General features: G+C 35.7%; 2 protein-coding genes across 2 annotated transcripts in view; both read left to right on the top strand.

Moving 5' to 3' along the window:
• The first annotated feature begins 2,908 nt into the window (after positions 1-2,908).
• On the top strand, positions 2,909-9,315 carry LOC139686598 (neuroguidin). Its single transcript, XM_071583665.1, has 8 exons — positions 2,909-3,041; positions 3,242-3,382; positions 3,719-3,833; positions 3,945-4,105; positions 5,544-5,652; positions 7,001-7,196; positions 7,750-7,988; positions 8,081-9,315. Exons 1-8 carry the CDS (start codon positions 3,033-3,035, stop codon positions 8,104-8,106), a joined length of 996 nt encoding a protein of 331 aa, XP_071439766.1. The 5' UTR covers positions 2,909-3,032; the 3' UTR covers positions 8,107-9,315.
• Positions 9,316-13,696: 4,381 nt separating this feature from the next.
• PGAP5 (Per1-like protein PGAP5) overlaps positions 13,697-19,023 on the top strand; it is a 34,505-nt gene continuing 29,178 nt past the window's right edge. Inside the window, exons 1-4 of the mRNA XM_071593328.1 lie at positions 13,697-14,008; positions 14,090-14,232; positions 14,364-14,434; positions 14,590-14,731. Of these exons, the coding sequence (XP_071449429.1) occupies positions 13,910-14,008; positions 14,090-14,232; positions 14,364-14,434; positions 14,590-14,731 (455 nt within the window). The 5' untranslated portion in view covers positions 13,697-13,909. The remainder of the gene's footprint in view (positions 14,009-14,089; positions 14,233-14,363; positions 14,435-14,589; positions 14,732-19,023) is intronic.

The following is a 19,023-nucleotide window of genomic DNA, read 5'->3' as shown; positions in this document are numbered from 1 at the left end:
ACTAGAAGGAGATTTAAAGATATATGTATGTAATAAACTGAGGCGGTTAACAAATGGGGTGACAGTGGCGTGGCAGGGTGTGAACCTTGCCGAAGCCGAGGATTTCAGCTCGGCGCGCTGTCGACAATTCCTACAGCGTTGGATCGGTCAGCAAATGCAGATGACATTGGGATCGGAAGTGAACTTGCTAGTCTAGCCCTCACTATCCAGCCTCCGTAAAAATTGAAAAAAAATGCGGCGTTGTATTGTTCAGCATGACCTGATTGGGAAAAATGTCGCCGCTTTGAGCTTCCTTGCAGACCCTAATGGTGACAAAAGTTTGTTCTCGGTTATTGGTCGTCATTTGAGCTACTTCGATTCGACGACGCGCCGCGACTGAGGCTACTTGAAATTTTCATTTTGATATTTTCGAAAACAGCTATTTGTATTCTACAATTTTTGTCCCATAAATATTATGACTGATTTTTTCCCTGGTGGACAGGCAGCGGTTTCTCTGGCTGGGTTCAAGGGAGGGGAGTCTCAGGAAAAGCTGGTGGCCGGTGGCAGTTGGATCGCAGCCTTTGTAGATATTTCGTTTGTCAAACCTCTATAGCGCGACCTCGTTACGTTCAGGACGCCCTTCGACCTCAAAAAGTGACGTAATTCTTGCAAGAGTGAAGGCTTTTTTGGGTCAGCGATCACAGATCAAGTATTCGCATGTTTCTGATGAACTTGGCACCCCTAAAATCAATGTGCATCGACTGACTAACATGGGCATGAGAAAGGTTTGTGCGAAGTTGATGCCGTGAGTGCTCTCGGGCAAGCAAAAGGAAACTCGCACGCGGATCTGCCATTAGCTTCTAGACCATGTGGACCAAGTGATGATCCAAATGTTTTAGACAATGCCCGACCGGACTTCTTCCTCTTCTGCCGCCTCAAATCCGTCCTAAAAGGGCGTCACCACGGCTCGTTAGAAGCGCTACAACTGACCGTGACAAGGGAGCTTAGCAGTATTCCGACCGCCGCCTTCTAGAAGGTGTACGAGGCGTGGAAAACCCGCTGGCAGCGGTGTGAGGACGCATAAGCATGCTACTTCGAAGACTTTTGCGTAAATGCATCAATTCTGGCAATACATTTTTTTACAGACTCAGCCCTTCTACTTTTTGGACAGACTTGGGCACCTCGGTGCACCTGGAGGGCTAGCGGAAGGGAGTGATGATTTGTGGCAGGGTATCATTCACTCATTAAGTGAGCCATTTTCAAAAATTGCTCGTTACAGAAATTACTCGTTAAGTGATATTCCACTGCAGATGGGGAAAGAAATGCTATGTTTGGTTAAATCCTTTTCTCATAGTTCATTTGAAGTTGCCATCATGAATTGCCTTTGAACTAAACGTCATGATACTAAACAATAGCATTTAAATGTTTCCACTAATTTTCTCTCATATAATTTATTCATGTGGTATTAATCACCTTGCATCGAGTTGATATCTTATTTGTTCGTTTTTCAATTTAGTGACACCCTAAATATTTGTCTGCTTTCACGAGGGAATGTAAATAATGTTTTGCGAGATTAACACTGAGTTATCGTGCTTTGTGTATGTACCAACATAAACCATCAGTAAGTGATGTCATTGCATTGCATGAAGCTTGTTTGTGTTCTCACTGCAAAAATTTGTATATGATTGCATATTATAGCATCTACTCACCTTTAGTAGAACTCCCTTGTGTTATGAAATTATATTTGATAAAATACAACCTTGGCATTCCTTTTAGTTTTGCCCACAAAACTAAAAAGAATTCCTTGTACAAAAACTTGGAATACCTTCAAATTATATTATGAATTATTCTTGTCAAAGTAGAAAAATGAACAGAGGTGACCATTTTCTTGTAGGTATTAAAGTTTGGAAATCTCATACAAAAGTGGACGCGTGAGGGCTCATGCTCAAGGCTTCATTAAAATGTCACCTCCACGCAGAGATGGAGGCTCCTCCAAATGGTAAAAAGACTGATTGGGAAACCAAGCCTTGTTTGAACGCCTGAAGCTGTGAGACCGCAATGAAATATACCTTGATTGTCATTTTTTTAATACTATTTGATTTTACTTTTGGTGCAGTTGAAATCTGTCAAACTCTATAAAAATTATGGCAATTTATTTGAGTTTTCAAACTGCACGAATCACAATGTGACTCTTCAAGAAAATCAATCATGGGATGGTGTCTCAGCAAGTCCCCGAAGAAAATTACTGATTCCTGATGGCAAACATACCAACACTGATAGTAATACACACAACATGAAGCTATTTTTAAAAAATTATCAAGATATTTCTTAGGCCAGACGGAAAAAATGCTGAAAATATAAAAAGAAAGTTACTTTAATCAATTTTCCAATGGACTTGGCTGCCCCCGAGGAGCAAGCTTCCAGTTGACTGGATAAATCCACCTGGTCCCTTTGCCTTTTTGAGCCTCTCTCTGGTCCAGAAAACCGATTCTTGTCCTGATGCTGTCCAGATATCGCGCGGGTTCGAATCCCTCTGCGGGAATTATATTTTATTTTTATAATATTATTTTCTAAATTTCAGAAGTCCGGTTGTCTCACTGGGATTGCCTAAATATCTAATTCCTTTCATTGCACAGAGTATGCCGTAGAAATAGGTATCCAAAACTTCAACAATATTTGGAATATCTGGATTTGAGCTACCTGAAACGAACTTGAACAAACCGCGTATGATGGAACCCAGAACTGTCTGACGGAACACAGTACTACTCAAAACTATGTAAATACAGTTTTTTTCTTAATTATTTAAAATGAAATTAAATTTATTGTAATACTTTAATTTTAGTTTTTAAGAATTTATACGTTTATATTTTTATATTTATTTACCAAACTTAAAATTGCATTTGATCAATTGCAGAATGGCGAGGTCGGATAACGCTGGAACACGCTGAACTGGCATGGGTTACTAATGAATGTTTCGATCTTTTAGCACGTGCTGTTAGCCACAGCACACATTAATAATTCCTGAGGCAAATTTGACTTTTAATTAGTCCAATATGGTTCAGGTAGGTCATGAGTTAGAGTTAACTGAGAAGTAAAATAACATACATCGTTTGACAGCGGCCTTTTCCAAAATGTGATATTTGTGTGCATTTTCTTGTTTTTTGTTTGACTTATTGTGGTAAATTGTTGATATTGTGATTGTGTAATTTTTATTGGAACAATTGTAGACTTAACGCGATTCTTGAACGTTTTTATCTTTTAGGCATTGGAAGAAATAGTAGGCCATGATATTCCAGAGGCCCTGCAATTAATGCAGGAAATGGGCCATAGCTTTCGGCAAGTGGCACAGTTAGTTGATAATATGCTAGATCGAGTTAAACGAGGAGAAGTGTCTACGGCTAAGGTATGTCATTTCGTTTTTAAGACCAATGGGTGGTACAACTCCTGTTTTCAAAATCTTTCCTTTCTGACAGTTTGACTGTTCGTAGTGTTAGTTTTGCCATTTTGAGACAAAATGGACCTTAAAAATGTATTAGCATATTTCACAATGTTTATGTGTGTACAGAGTTAGTGTGTTTATTAACCTCTCTGTATTTCCTGGCCTTTTGAGTATTTTAAAGAATATATTAGAAGAATATAAAACGTTGAAAATTATTCTCGGCCATTAAGCCCATCATTTTAATGTATGATATGAACTGAATCTTCTAGAGTGATATCGCGTTTTATCTTTCGCTTATAGGGCTTGAGTTTTCTTGAAGTCAAATATCATATGCTCTTGAGCTACCTCATTAACCTAACATATGTGATATTACGGAAATGTTCGGGCGAGAAAATAGAAGGAGATCCTGCTATTGGTATGTCCATCTCAACATTGAAAATTTGTAGTTTCGGCTATTTATGGCAATTTCTGATATCAATTGTTTTTTTCAATATTTGTATGTTGTATAAAATATTTTTTATAACAGCCAGATTAGTTGAAATTAGAACTGTTATGGAGAAAATGAGACCAATGGAACACAAATTAAAATACCACATCGATAAGCTGGTGAAAACAGCTGTTAGTGGGAAGATGGATCCCAATGATCCTCTACAATACAAACCTCATCCAGAAAATTTCCTTGATATGGTAAGTTGAGCTCCCATTTTAAGTGGAACTGTATGACTACAGATGATTTATGCATTTCAGTAGCGCCAATGGCCTCAACAACACTCCAGTCATTAAAATATACCATTGCTATTAATAAATGCTACCATCTGTATTTCCAACTCATTTATTATTGGTAATGAAATTAGGATAACTGTATGGCATTTTAACTTTTAAAGGCTTTATGTATGGCTATATGCCCAGAGGTTACTGATGGAATAACTCTCTTATAAGAAGTAATTTGTAGAAAATAGTGAATCCTTAATATAATTTTCATCCAATAATTTGCTGTAACATGTCTCCGCATTTGATTTTATCTGAGTGTAACCGACTGACGTCAACTTGTGAATCAATACTACAGTTCATGCAATTAAATGAAATCTAAAATATGCAGTATGTGAATAGTCCTGTCTGAAATGTTCAAGACTGTCATGATGCAGTCTCTCACTTGTCCGTGTGACTTATCTTTACCTTGCCAAATTTCATGCAAGTTGAAAAAAACTACTACCTGACATAGAAGGTTGTCCATTACCAATGGTATTTATGGTGTTGGCATTGTTAAAATTAGCTTTTGTGAAAGTAAACCATGTCTAATAATGTTCATTAATTGTATTAATAATGCTGTTTAAGGATCTCCGATAATGTTTCAATTTCATACAGCAAATGCCCAGGCATGTTAAAAAGTCAGTTTTCTATGGATGGTTATATATTGCGATCTCAGGTTAAATGAGGAAAAATGGTTAGCAGGAGTATTTTTTTTTTTGCATTGAATTTTAACAAAATGTGTTCATCCAAGAACTGTACATATGAAGGTGCACATTTAAACTAACTTTAGAGATATATTTTTATGATGCATGGGTAAAATGGAAGCTCTTTAACCATGTCTTTTTTTACTCCGAAAATGTGTTACACCTAAAAGTATTATCTTGTGAGTAACTTACAAGTTAAAACACCAAAGTTTATGCCTTGGAAATAAGAAATTTCTCAACTCAGTATCCAAAATAAAACTTTGATAGCTGCTCAAGTAATTTACAAGGGTGCCCATGAAAATGCTGATGAAATCATGCAATATCACATTCACAATTTTTAGCATGCCACCAGTTTTCCCATCATTTTTTTATTGCTCTGATAATTTAATCTCTTCCTTTGCCTTGCGTATAAAACTAATGATAATTACCCAGTAGGTTTGGCCTAAAATGATTCTTATGTTGAATTACAGGCATTACAGAATTACATTGTATTTTACAATGTATCGGGAACCAGTTATGTTATATTTAGCTCCAAGTTATCAATTTCTTGTTAAAAGAGTTTGATCTCCATCTATATTTTCTTAGTAATTATATACAAGTAACTGAAATGGTGGATCTGTTTTTTATGAACAATGTATTTAAGTTTTGCTTTCAATTTCTTAAAAATCTAGTCAAGTGAAGATGAAGATGACTCTGAAGAGGATGATGGAAAGGAGGATGCTGAAAAAAATAGTAAAAAAGGAATTTATGTACCACCTCGCATTAGACCTATGCATTTTGGTAAGATATTTTTGACAATTATTTCGTATCATTTTACATGATTTAAAATGCATTAAATGTAACATTGTTTCCATCATGCAGAGAATACAATGTGGGTTGTGTGCAGTTTTCACATGTCACTAGAGGTAATGAATGAAATTTTTATCAGGTTGTCATAATTCTCTCAGATTAAATATGCACACTTGCTGAGACTATTATAATTGACTACTAGAATTTGAATAAGGGAATGTTAAAACAAAATCGGCATCATACATTTTGATCAGAAAGAGTTGGGGGACAAGGAATGTGGAATGGAATGGAAGATAATTCAGATACAAAAGATTCATTGAAGTGAGAGTGCACTGTGTTGGAGGATATGAGGTCATGGGGAATGAAAATTCTATTTTCTGAGAATAAATCACATTTAGCCTGCTCTTCTTAGCTCCATTGAAGGCTCATATGGTTTCTGAATAGTTAACAACACCTAACTGTAGTGTAGAGATTCGTGTTACTCCCTTTAAAATATCTAATCTCCTTAATTTTGTCCTTTTTGTTAAGGATAATGCAAATCACTGATTTAGACCGATTGTATGTGCGTACTAGGTCAGTCTTGCTCACACCTCCTCCCTTTTCAATGATTTTTCATTCCTACGGTAAATTCTGTTCACTTATGACTTTTATCTGGTGGTTTTTCTTTGGTGTTATTACGGCTGTTATTACTATTTGCCCAAAAACATCACAAATATTGCCTGAAGACAAGTTAAGAAAAATTTGTTATCACGAGTGGCACTACAATGCTAACAGATGAGTACTAAACTCTTAACTGAACCAGCAGGCATGCAATCAGTCCATGACTTCTTTTCGTCACTTGTTTTACAAAATTCTTTTACAATTATTTTTTTCTCATTGTGCAAATTACTTGTTACAATAGGTGCTTGTTAAGTGAGGTTCCACTATCATGTCTAAGGAATCTTCTTCACATGCTGCATGATCCATCATCCTTCAAATTTTTATGAGAAAAACATAGGTATTGAGCTTCCAATTGGAATGCCATTTAATCTATGTTTTTGAAGATGTTAAATTGAGACTTGTTGAAAACTTGAGAAATCTCTACCACAGTAAAGCCTTTATAAAGTGAGGTCATTGTCAGGTCTTGCCATTCTTCTCTATAAGAGGATTAAGATATTAAGTTTGCCATAATTCTAATTATAACTCTTTCAAAGCTGGAAGAATTTCTTATGGTTTTTCCATAGTAATTTACTGTCATGTTTTAATTTTTTTGGAGATTACTTTTAAGAGAAATGTCTTGGGGTTGAAGTTCACTTCAACATACATTGAATTTTCTTTTCAAAAACTAAATCAATGACAGATGCTGAGGAGAGCCGTGCCGACAAAGAGCAGCATCAAGTGGAGCGTGCACGCCGACGTGCCCTTGGTAGTGCCTTTCTTCAAGAATTGAGGGAGGAGTACTTAGATGCTCCTGTGGAAGAAGAAGCAACAATGTTGTGTGCATCCTCTTCATCAGCTGCTGTCTCAAAGCGGTCTCATGCTTCACATAAGAAAGAGTAAGATACATGTGCTATCGTGTTTTTTGCATCTGTTAACCAAATTTGTATACAATTTATTGAATATAGAATGGCAGCAATTGGTTTTGCTGAATAATTATATTCAAAGGTCAGCTGCAAAATGCATTTTGGAATTTTTTGAACTTTTCAAGTTTATTTTTGTGGTAATAATTCATTCTTTAGGAAATAATAATTCGTATGTCCCTTATTAATTTCATGGACTTCTGGGTGTGATGGTTTCATTTTGAAAACAAAAATGTTTGATTTGATGACAACAGAAAGTAAAATAAAAAGCCAGAATTTTAAAATTAGAAATAGCTTAAACTACCCTGCTTAAAAATAATTTCTAGTTTTACAATCTCCCATTTATTTTTGTGTAAATAACATGTAATGGTACGTAGATTAAAATACCATGATTGCAAAGAAGAATTGTTTTTAAAAATTATTTTTTTTCACAAATTTGGTGTTATGAAGATGCAGCAATAATTTTAATATGCCATAAAAATAATTTATTTAATCAAATAGTAAACTATGTATAATCCTTTTTTATCAGATATGAAGAAGAGTACTTCACCCGTCTGCCTACTACACGTGTTGAGCGTCATAAAAATCGAAAATCCTTGACCACATTGGGAACATTAGGAGATGAAGTGATAAATTTTGGAGAAGGTGGAGTATCAAAAGTTTTGGAGGGGCTCGAGGGAAGTGGTGTTCAGTCTGGATCATCAGTGCCCTCAGCAGCATCAAGGAAGAGAAAGAAACTTAAGGGAAGCATGAAAGGGAAAAAGAAAGGTGAGATACAATGATGATTATACAATAAAGTCTTTCATGGATATTAATAATTGTTTCCTTAAAATAAATTTATTGATACATCATCTTTTTAGGGATGAAAAAGAGGAGATATCAATGAGTGAAATGAGTGCACATTGGTGTGAGGAGCCTCTTCGAACACCAAAACTGATGAAAGTTGCCTGTGTACATGTTGTCTTCTCTAATGCTTTTCTAATTGATTCATGGCTTTTATAACACAATATGTTATTCTCTTTTATGCTGTCTCTTGTAGTTTAAATATATTGTATAGTTTTACAGTTTATTCTAAATGAATGCCATTATTTTATGTTTTTGATTAATTATTTCAATTGAGCTTGAAAATCAGAATATTTAAATTTGTAATCCAGCTGTCATCATTTAGATAATTTGGATCTGCTAAAGGCAATTTAGCCACTGTTCAGCTCACTCAAAGCTTAGATATGCACAATCATATAATTGGGTCCATTAAATTGTGAGACTACCCATCAAACCTCGGAGTTAGAATAAGTTTAGGAGTATGGACATTCAAAGTAAATATGTGATGGTATATATTTCTAAAGCTCAGGATTTACCTACAGTGCATATATAGTTATAAATGTGTAAACAAGAACATCAAGAAATCTACTGTGGGTAGAATCTCTTTTGCTCTTAATCATGTTCACTGAGTTTGGTATAGTTCAGGCTGAGTTTGTTGTATATATGATTGTAATTTGTACATTATTAAGACATTCAAGTGTGTTGGTACACGCTGTGGTGTGTGGATATCATATGTCTTTCATTTGTATGATGAACTTAGCATTTGATGAAAGGAACTGCATGATAAAAATGTACTGAAAAATGTTTCGATTTGAAACCATTAATTTCTAAAACTAACTTAAGGCAGGTTTCAACTCCTGCGTGTGCTGCCATATCATGAGGAAAAATGCAATTGTTACTCATAATAATGTAAAATTTGGTCCTATTTCACTACCTCATTAATCATTTATTCATAGTGAGTTGAAGTAATCATATAGGTACAGTTTGTGTGTTTTATACAATTTTTGTTGTGATTTGCATATTTTGCTCTATATTGATCAATTTTTACCATAGTGTTTGGGTGCTTGAGGGATTGTCGTTAGAACAGTCCCTTGAGTTTGGACAACATTTGATGAAATGTTATATGAAAAATTGTGTTAGTTCTCTGTTTAGTTGTAGTAAAGTTGAAGGTTCTCATAAATTTTCAACATTTTTGTAGAAGAATGTGTTAATGTGAATGGTTGTCTAAAAACAAGCAGAGACTGATGTAAATGAATTTGATAAAGTTATTTTGGTGGCCTATGACTTTGTTTTCATTTAACTGCATTTGTGATTTGTTATAAAGGAGTCACTGTCTTTAGTGATTTTGAAATGCAAATATTTTTTGAATGACAGTTTATGTTTAATCTCTAAATGCCATCATCTATCACAGACCAGGTACTCAAAACTCGCGTCAAAATTGATATTATGCCTTTGCTGGTTTTTTATTATACATGTCCCTGTACCATTTGGTAGCTTGTCCATCAAAAACCTGCCGTAGCGATAACAACATTGTGAGGGTGGATGTGATAGTCCAGTGGGTGGACCACTAGGCAAGCCCAGGTTCAATTCCTGGTCATTCCTACGAGCACCCTCAGCTTCACCCAAATTGCGTGATTTCTCGGGTACCAGAGCCTCCTGAGGAGCCATAGGCAGCTCAGGGTAAGGATCTGGTCCCTCCCACCCTGATGTGTGAATTTCAGGCTTGTGGTTAGCACTAGGTGAGCTCTTAACCTCGAATACCGACCAACCTATTAAGTGTGAGAACTATGTTAAAATATCCATAGACCTGAGCATTGCAATGTTGGAAAAACCATATGGAAGAAAAGGCATGCTATTGAACATTTTAAAGTTGTTGAAAGCAATGTGATCGAAAGTTAATTAACTGTGAAAACCATAGGAAATCTACCAAATATATATTTAAAACGGTTTTTGGTGAAGATGGGTGCTAGGGAAAAAATAATAGTGTTGAATATGTTGGTTGCAGGGGTTACCATTGAGATTAGTGGTTATAGTCAAAGTGAGCCATATGTATTAGAATGTGGAAAATATTCCAGGTAATTTGATTGAAGTGATAATGAGATTACAGTTGTAGGAATAACAAGCAAACTGTTATTGTGGTACCAAATTACCGAGGACTCATTTTTGACCTTTTTCAATGGTCAAAACTTAATTAATAATTGAGATGATACAATAATAATATACATTTGCAGAATACCATACAAAGAAGTGTGTTAGGTCACCAGGTATTCTACAATTATTTCCTCGTACACCTGGCACCCCGCGTGGAAAAAGGCGACAATGCCAATCATGCCTACGTGCATTATATGGTTACCATTTATTTTCTATGCCTACACCAAGAGGACAAGAAAATACATCCAAAGAGGGCAGAAACACATTCAATTCAGACACCTATTGATATTCTACCCGTTCCTGGCCAACGATTCACAAATACAATAGACTTGATATACATATCTTCACCTGGTACATGGGCAGGGGGCATTAAGTCAGACTTTTTGTGAGAGTTTTTTCTTATGTTAACCTATTTTCGACAGCACGTACCTATTATTGCTGTCATGAATAGTGCGTGGTAAAAGTGAATACTTGCATTTATCAGTTGGGCAGTCGAATTTTGTGGCGATTGTCGGCCCTGCCAATGTAATTAGGGGGCCTAATTATATCTCTGATGTCGGATGCGAAACCGCACGTTTTATATCTTTGTAATAAGTTTAATCTAGCCCTGAGTCTTGAATATTTAAAGGTTTCCCATACCCTAGTTTCTGTATGTAAAATGTTAACGCTTTATGTCCTTTTTTACGAGTTTTTCACAAACATGGTGGGCTTTCTCTGTACCATAACCAATTCTGCAAATAATTTTTTTTTAATGAATCCAAAACGCTCGCCGCGTGCTCAATTAGAGGCCTTACTCCGGAAAAATAGCACTTTGTCATTGCTAAACCTTCTGACTCTATGTTTGACAAATGCCAGCTTTTTAGCACCCCTCCACAAATAGTTCGTATCTGCTCCCAAGAAAAATCCGATGCAAAGGTGACCCCCAATTATTTAATTAATCCAGGACACCTCCGAATGCATAAGTTGGTAAAGTTTGATTGTGTTTTCTATTGTTGAAGGAATGTATGATGGGCAACATTCATTTACACTCAGGTGCATTATCATGCAAAGCAATGTGTGATAATGTGCATAATTGTAAATGAATGAGGAATAAGCTGTCATGTTATAATTATGGAGCAGTCTTTTGAACAAAGAACAAGGGAGTGTTTTCATTAAAATAGAGTGGAAGGTGGTGACTTTGGTCAAAATCTGGAGATTTAAATGTAGTTTAAGCGTAATAGGTGATGTAGGGATACTTTATGCAACTAAGCAAGTAATGAAAAACATATGGGCATGTGAATTTTGGGAAGGCACTGCAGAGTAAGAAAATCTGATAATGGTTTTGAGGTAATATGCAGGTAATGAAGTTATGGAATGCTAAAAATACTAGGAATGAAAATAGATTGCATGGAGACTTGTCCAACTGATTTGAAATAGAGCATAATGTGAAAGGATGCTTCATAGGACCGTGGTGATTTAATGTGTTTATGGATGAATGCATTCAAAACTGATACAAAGATAAGGTAGTTTTAAAGAATGGAGGTAGAAGTGGTCCTGTTCTTCTGTATACCAATGATGCAATATTTCCACCTGCTAGTCCAAAATATTCAGGGAAAGGCCTGAATAGCTGAAATGTACCTAACAGGATGAAAATAACCCTGTGCCCAAAATGGAAGGTCATGTTTTATTAGGGGAATGGAAAGAATGCTTATTGACATAATATTGTGAGAGATTTCTGAATAATAATTGCATGCCTGCTGGCTTGGACATCTAGGAGAGCGATGCAACTCATTTATTTTAATTGTTAAATTATTACTCTGGTGATATTTAAACTGCTACCTAAAATATTAATTTTAATGTTACTTAACTACCTGTCTGATATTATTAGAATTATCCTTTGAAATAACTGGCACAAACAAACTTTTTCACTGCAGAACCCTTTTCAGATACATTTCATCTGAGTTTTACTTGTTTTATCACTACTAATTACCGTATTTTCTATCGATAACGCGCGCATTATCTGTACAAACATGTTCAGATGATCGAAAAAATGACGATGCGTGTTATGTAATGAAAATTGAAAAAATCCAAACATAGGCGTATTTTTACACACACATCCGATATAGACGTATTTTTACACACACTATATGTAATTTTTTCGCGCATATGATGTTTGTATATACAGATACGCGGCTTCTGTACACATTCAAGATAACTATGACCTGGGCTCGCGGTATCTATACAAATTCATTAAACTACAAAGTTCTGGGTGCGTGTTATTGATGGGAAAATACGGTACTTCCACAATAGATTTTCATCTCATTTCTATCCCATTATGATTATTTCAAATATATCACCTCAGTTCGGTTCATCACAGTAACTTGTTCATTCGGTAAGCTAAATGCATTGGCTTAATTGGGCAAGTTCTAAGCTGTAAATGGATGGATCTGGGTTCTTAGTCCCAGTCAATGGGAATTATTTTAACGTTAAAATTTCTGCATTTCATCACCCATATGAACCCTTAGTTTCAGTCAAGTTTGGTAATATTTTCGAATTTCTGATCTTCCTGGAAATGGAATTATCCCCGACCCTGACATGTTAATTTCACATGCCAAATTAGCTGCTAGGTGTTGGCTTTACGACCACTTTTCAAACCAACCTACGGGTTGTTTATTGTGGTATGCAAATGATTTTCTGTGGAATACCATCTTGAGCTTTTTACGATATTTTATGAAGCAGGACGAATGTGTAAAGAATATTTGATATTAATTATTAACTCAATGTATGTATATTCATTGTATTGGAATGTAATAATAATAATACTTTATTCATTTTAAAAATGGTACAACCATATTAAATGTCGTCAATCGTAATATTACTTAATATATAAACATAAGTTCTTAAATGTGATGAAGATTGTCACAAAAGAATTCATCCAATGAGTAAAGTGGGTGAGCAAGTAACCTGGTATATACCCTATTCTTGAAACTCTGGATACCATCTGATTTCAACTGAGTAGGCAGATAGTTATACAGTCGTATGTTCATATTGTGAAATGTGTTGTAAGTTGATGACAATCTACAATAAGTAGTATTTAGATTCGATTTACCTCTTGTGGAATAGTTATGGAGGTTGGATCTTAATTGGTAAGTTTCTAGATTAACTTTCACATGAATCAGAGCCTTAAAGATATACAAACAAAATACAGTCATGATTCTATACCTAATAAAAAAAGGTTTGCAGGAATCACGTGGTGGTATATTAGCAAGAGAGCGAATAAGCTAGCAATTTCAAAGAAAAAAGTTATTTTATATCCATCATCAAATTTTAGACCGACATCTGGAAGGAGTTTTTATTTTGCATTCTCATTCATATAATTCATCGGCGAATAGAAATCGAAAAGAGATTTGTACGGAAAATTAATTTTCCCCGCGTTGCGGAGTATATTTTCAATATGGTTCACATTTCTTCCTAAAGAGGGTATTACGAGCGAGTGACGGAGGCGCCCCTCTTGGAACAGTCATTTTACTAATAAATCGGAAGCGCTTCATCCGATTATGTATTTAGATCAGCCTGCGTTAAACGAGTGAAGGCTTTTTTAATCCTCTCTAGAGAAATTAAATTAAACAGCCGTGCGTAGAGCCTAACTTTTGAGGCATTTGTGCGTTTTGTCCAAACGAATGGCAATATTTACGAAAAATGTTAGTAGATGTGCTCGGTAAGGTTATCAGTGAAAGATGGGCATCAAATTGGCTTATATCATCAAATTTATTGCGGCTGTGTGCGCCTTGATTTTTTATTGTGAATTCCTCGTATATTATCTAGTCCTCATTCAGGTATTAGATATTGTATGATAGCTATTTTCCGTGGTATGTAATACGGCGTTTTTTGTATTCATTGTGAACCTTCTCTTACAGTGCTCATGGCCTAAGTTAAATCCTAGTACAGTTGACAAAACCATACCAATGAAAACAGAAAACCAGCCGGTCAAAGCTATGATCATAGCTGATACTCATCTTTTGGGCTCTAGAAATGGACATTGGTTCGACAAGCTCAGAAGGTATGGTTAAATAGTTATCTTTCACAAGGGAGCTGGTATCTCAAATAAAGTGATGGATAAGCTCTGAATACATCTTAATTCCTTTAGACGTTAGATTGATTGCAATTGTGTGATATTTTTCACTTTTACAGGGAATGGCAAATGTATCGAGCATTCCAGACGGCTTTGACCATTCACAATCCCGATGTTGTGTTCGTCTTGGGTATGTCATTGATGAACATTTTGTGTTATTTTTTGAGAACATGGCTGTTTCCAGTACTTTAAAATGCAATAGATTTTACGTTGTCATTAAGTTTTTCTGTATCTGTTCTTCAAAATTGTTGGACCTGCCGCCTTCATTGAAATCCTTTCTTTCAGGTGACTTATTTGACGAAGGTTTGTGGTGCAGTGAAAGAGAGTTTTCATATTATGTTTCCAGGTTTCAAAGTTTGTTTGAAGTGCCAGATACAACAGATCTCTTTGTAGTAGTAGGAAATCATGATATTGGTTTTCATTATGGGTAAGCATAATCCCATTTCTCTGTATATTTTATATTTCCCATATGTTAAAAGGCCTATTTTAGACTGCTTTAAAGATGTGATCTTAAATGTACCCAAACGGCATCATTACCTTGCTACAGCATTGTAATGAAGGCCTTCCCCTGTAATATCACATCTGCAAGTCGAAACACTAATGTAGCCTGTTATTCTAAAGCACAGTTCCTTATGAAAGTGGCAAATGCATTTCATATAAATAATGTATCAGTGACTGAGTTAGAGCTAATCAAGAGTGTCTAATCAATTTTAATGGTATGCCATGTCTTGTGGTTTTAAAATATAAAAAAAGGCATGTTGCTAAAAACTCAGTGCCGAAACATATACCAGTGTAAATATGTTTCAGAAATATAAAATATGGCGTATAGAAACGACATCAAAATAATGATGATAAATGGGGCAAACGTGTCAAATTTAGATTATGTGGGTTGAAAAATGCAATTAAATGAATTAATGAAATGCCTTACAAAGGTTGAACACTTTTAGTTGCATTCAAGTAACGTCCTAAACATTTAGTTTAAGTTTTGAATGAACACTGAGCACACCTTAATGCCTCAGTGAGGGGAAGTCAATAATTATTTTCTGATGGTCCATGAAGCATCATAAATCCCCCCAAATCAGTAATTTGCCAAATAACTGACAGTACAAAGTGTATTCATATTATTATTTCATGCCTATATTTTTAAGAGAATCCTTGAAAAGTTACTCATTTTGGAGATACCCTGACTATTTTGTGATGTTTCTAATCCTAGCCTAACATGACACCAAGTAACAGCATACACCACAATTAGCACTTTTCTGCCGACTCTCTACCTGTCATCATTCTTTAAAACTTATGTTTTAGGCATATGCCTATACTTTTCCTCCCCCTAAACTGGTGGAACTGCCCACAGTTCTCCTTTTTATCTGTCTACTGTTTATCATTAGCACCACCACCTCCTCCACAATGCCTAGTTTGTCTTTGTTTGTTTTCTTTTCAATTTACTTTTTCCATCCTTCTACTCATCGACATCTCAAAACCCTCCAATTGACACCTATTATCTTACCTTATGCCTAAATGTCTGAGCCATAAAAACTATGCTCTAATTCAAAGTTTTCACTAATGTCAACTAACATCTGTACCCAATGTACTTGTCATCAGCTTCCTCCTTGTAAAATCTTCTTTGCCTAAAGCAGTTCTTCTTATGCCTTTACTGCTTTGACTATCATGTACCAAAAGATTTCCATGATAGGTAAACTATTCCACCAACTTTCATTTATGCCCTCAAATTAATGTTTAACATAGCTCCTTTCTCATAACTCATAAGCTCTCAAGCTCATAACCTGTGTTTTGTATACTTTGGTCCTCATCCTGTGCCTATTGCACTGATTTTCTAATGTGCTTAGCAAAGATATAAAGGTATTCCAAAATGTTCTTTAATAGTGAGGTTGAGGTTTTCTACAATGAAGCGAATAAAGTACAGACTTCCACCTTAGAGATGAGAGTAAAGAATTCTAATCCATTCTTCCTTAGCTCCACCAAATTAACAGTTCTGAAGTCAGACAAAATATTTTATCACAGTTTCATGATTTTTTCTACATGTAACTAAAGAAACAATAATATAATAATAATTGAAAAGTTACTCTGCTCTAAATGTTTCCCATTGCCCTTTGTTTGATAAATTTATTAAAATAAATTTTGTTTTAAAAGTGTAAACAAAATAAAACTGATAATTCATCTTTGGTGTTGATTATCAGTGTCTCTTTCATTTAATGCCATTAATATAGAAGATTATTACTTACAATTACATTCTTTGAAAATTACAAAACCAAATAAGTTTTCATTGAACATTAAATTTAAAGTGTCAAGTCACATTTAATGAGCACAGCCAAGTCTTCCAAATACTAGTTTTACAATTAATAGCACAAGTAATAGCATCTTATATCAGCATTTAAGTCATAAATCACCATCAACAAAATATGCAGTACATATGTTTGCAAAGCCTATGAGTAAAGAAATTCTTCATGAACACACAATTCGATTACCTCCATCCCTAGCAAGAACTTGGCACGTACAATTAGGACATCATCAAAATGTAATTGGGAGCTATCAAAAATGTTTATTGCTTAAGAAATATGTATCATAATCAATGCCTTCAGCATGTTGTTATGCTTTTGCCATGACAAACTATTCTATGATAAGGCCAGCGTGAATTTCACCCAGACCAACCTTAACTAGAGTGGAAAGGGAATATATGCTCCTATCATCTGTGAAGTGTGAGTTGTGTTGCAGAATACCAACCCCCTACTCATGAAATAGCAGAGTTTGTTGACCTCAATCTCAAAGGAGGAATTTTTTTAGATGTAACCGGAACCCTTTGACTGACAAGCTAATGCTAGCTCATTCACAAATCTGATTTTGTGTGTTCCTTAATGACTTGTCATTCCTATCTTTAGTTCTCCCCTGTCCTCTTTTACCATTACCTCAGTGTATTATATACAGGGTGTGATCAAAAAAAGACAGGACTGATTTTATAACTTGTTTATTTCGATGGTTACAGCTTAATCGAATCTGTTGCCCTCAAAGTGCATGCCTTGGCTGACGGCACACCCATACCAACGTTCTTTCTTTCTTCTCTCAATCTTTCAGCTCTCAAACCCTACCTGTTAAGCCGCCTTAGGGATCCTCTTCAGGTCTGCCGTACAGTTAGTTTTAATATCCAAAATAGAGTCGATTCGGTGCCCTGTCAAGATTGATTTTAACTTTGGTAACCAAAAGAAGGTTTTAAGAAACTCTAGGTCGGCATTGGCTCTATCCAGGAGTCTCTGACAAATGTCCGCACGTTTTTGTCTCTGATCATCAGTTGGCAACTGCAGGATGAATTTTGATGCGACGCACTTCATGCCCAAAATGTCTGTTAAAATTGCCTAACAGAATCCAAAGCTTATGTTCACTTCCTCAGCTATCTCCCTAACAGTTAAGCAGCAATTTGCCTGTTCCAAATCGTTCACCAAATTCACATGGTTGGGGTCTTTCGAAGTAGAAGGCTGCCCCGTTCGCAAATCTTCATCTGTTGTGGTTTTGTCCGATTTAAGATGACTGTACCACCGAAAACACTGGCTTCGACTCATAGCTTCATTAGCAAAGGCTTGCTGAATCATTCCAAATGTCTCCGTTAGCCAAGTTTGTAACAAAATTTCACGCACACATGCTCTTCCTCTGGCTCCTTCATTGCTGCCGTTGCACGCGGCGACAAACAGGTTAAGACATGTGCCGCTGCTGCTGCGTAACGACTTGATGTAAACAAACTCAACACCTCTTGTTTTTGTCATCAGATGTGTCGCTAGATGGCGCACTGTCTCGTTTCGATCCGTTGAACAGTTTGCATAGAATAAAATCAGTCTGGTCCTTTTTTGATCACACCCTGTATTTTGAAAAGCATAGGTGATAATTGATAGCCCATCCTTACCCCCTTCTCAACAGTTCCCATCCCAACCCTCTATCTGCCATTCACCCCTGGGCAGTCTGAGACATGTTGAGGTTGCATATACATCTCCTATCCTTCCAGTATATTCTTATTATTTCAAAATTTTCCTTTATTGTGCCCAGTTTACTCTATTGAAGGTCTTCCCTAAATGCACGAAACAAACAAATGCATAGGTGATTGTTGTATTCTATATTTCTTTTCATCAGTGTACCTCATTACTGCCATAGTATCGTGCATGCCTCTCTTCTTCCTGAACCCAAACTGATCATCCCCAAAGTAATGATTTCCTCAACTGTCCATCCTTTAATTATTCATCCATTCCTTTGCTGCTTGTGAAATCAAACTTATTGTTCTATAGTCCTCACATTCAGCTGCTTTTATCTTTTTTGGGATTGGAACTAATACTGATGTGACAGTCTTCAGGCCAAATCCATCCCTAATAAATGCTATGAGTTAGCTTGTAAAACTCTTCCTTCCAATTTTTCAGAAACCCTAAAGTATGTATGATTGGACCAACCTCGTCAGTGTCCTATTATATTTCCATGGCTAATTATGTTAGCTTCATATCTTTATAATATTTCTCCTCAATTTAGTTGTCTTAGGTCTATAATTTTCCTTTCTAATATACTTCACCATTTCAGGCTTCAATACATGGAATTGTTTGATGCCATATTAAATGACTATAATTTTCCACCGACTTAATTTATGGTACAATGCATTTCACCTACTTGTGGAAATTTTGCTACTACCACCAAGATCTGCACCTACGGCGGCTCTAGGCAGGCTCTAGC

Source organism: Hetaerina americana, unplaced genomic scaffold (genome assembly GCF_022747635.1).
Source record: "Hetaerina americana unplaced genomic scaffold, ioHetAmer1.1.p SCAF_1, whole genome shotgun sequence".
NCBI lineage: Eukaryota > Metazoa > Arthropoda > Insecta > Odonata > Calopterygidae > Hetaerina > Hetaerina americana.
Note: the sequence above shows the minus strand (reverse complement) of the source record. Positions and strands in the feature narration are given on the sequence as shown.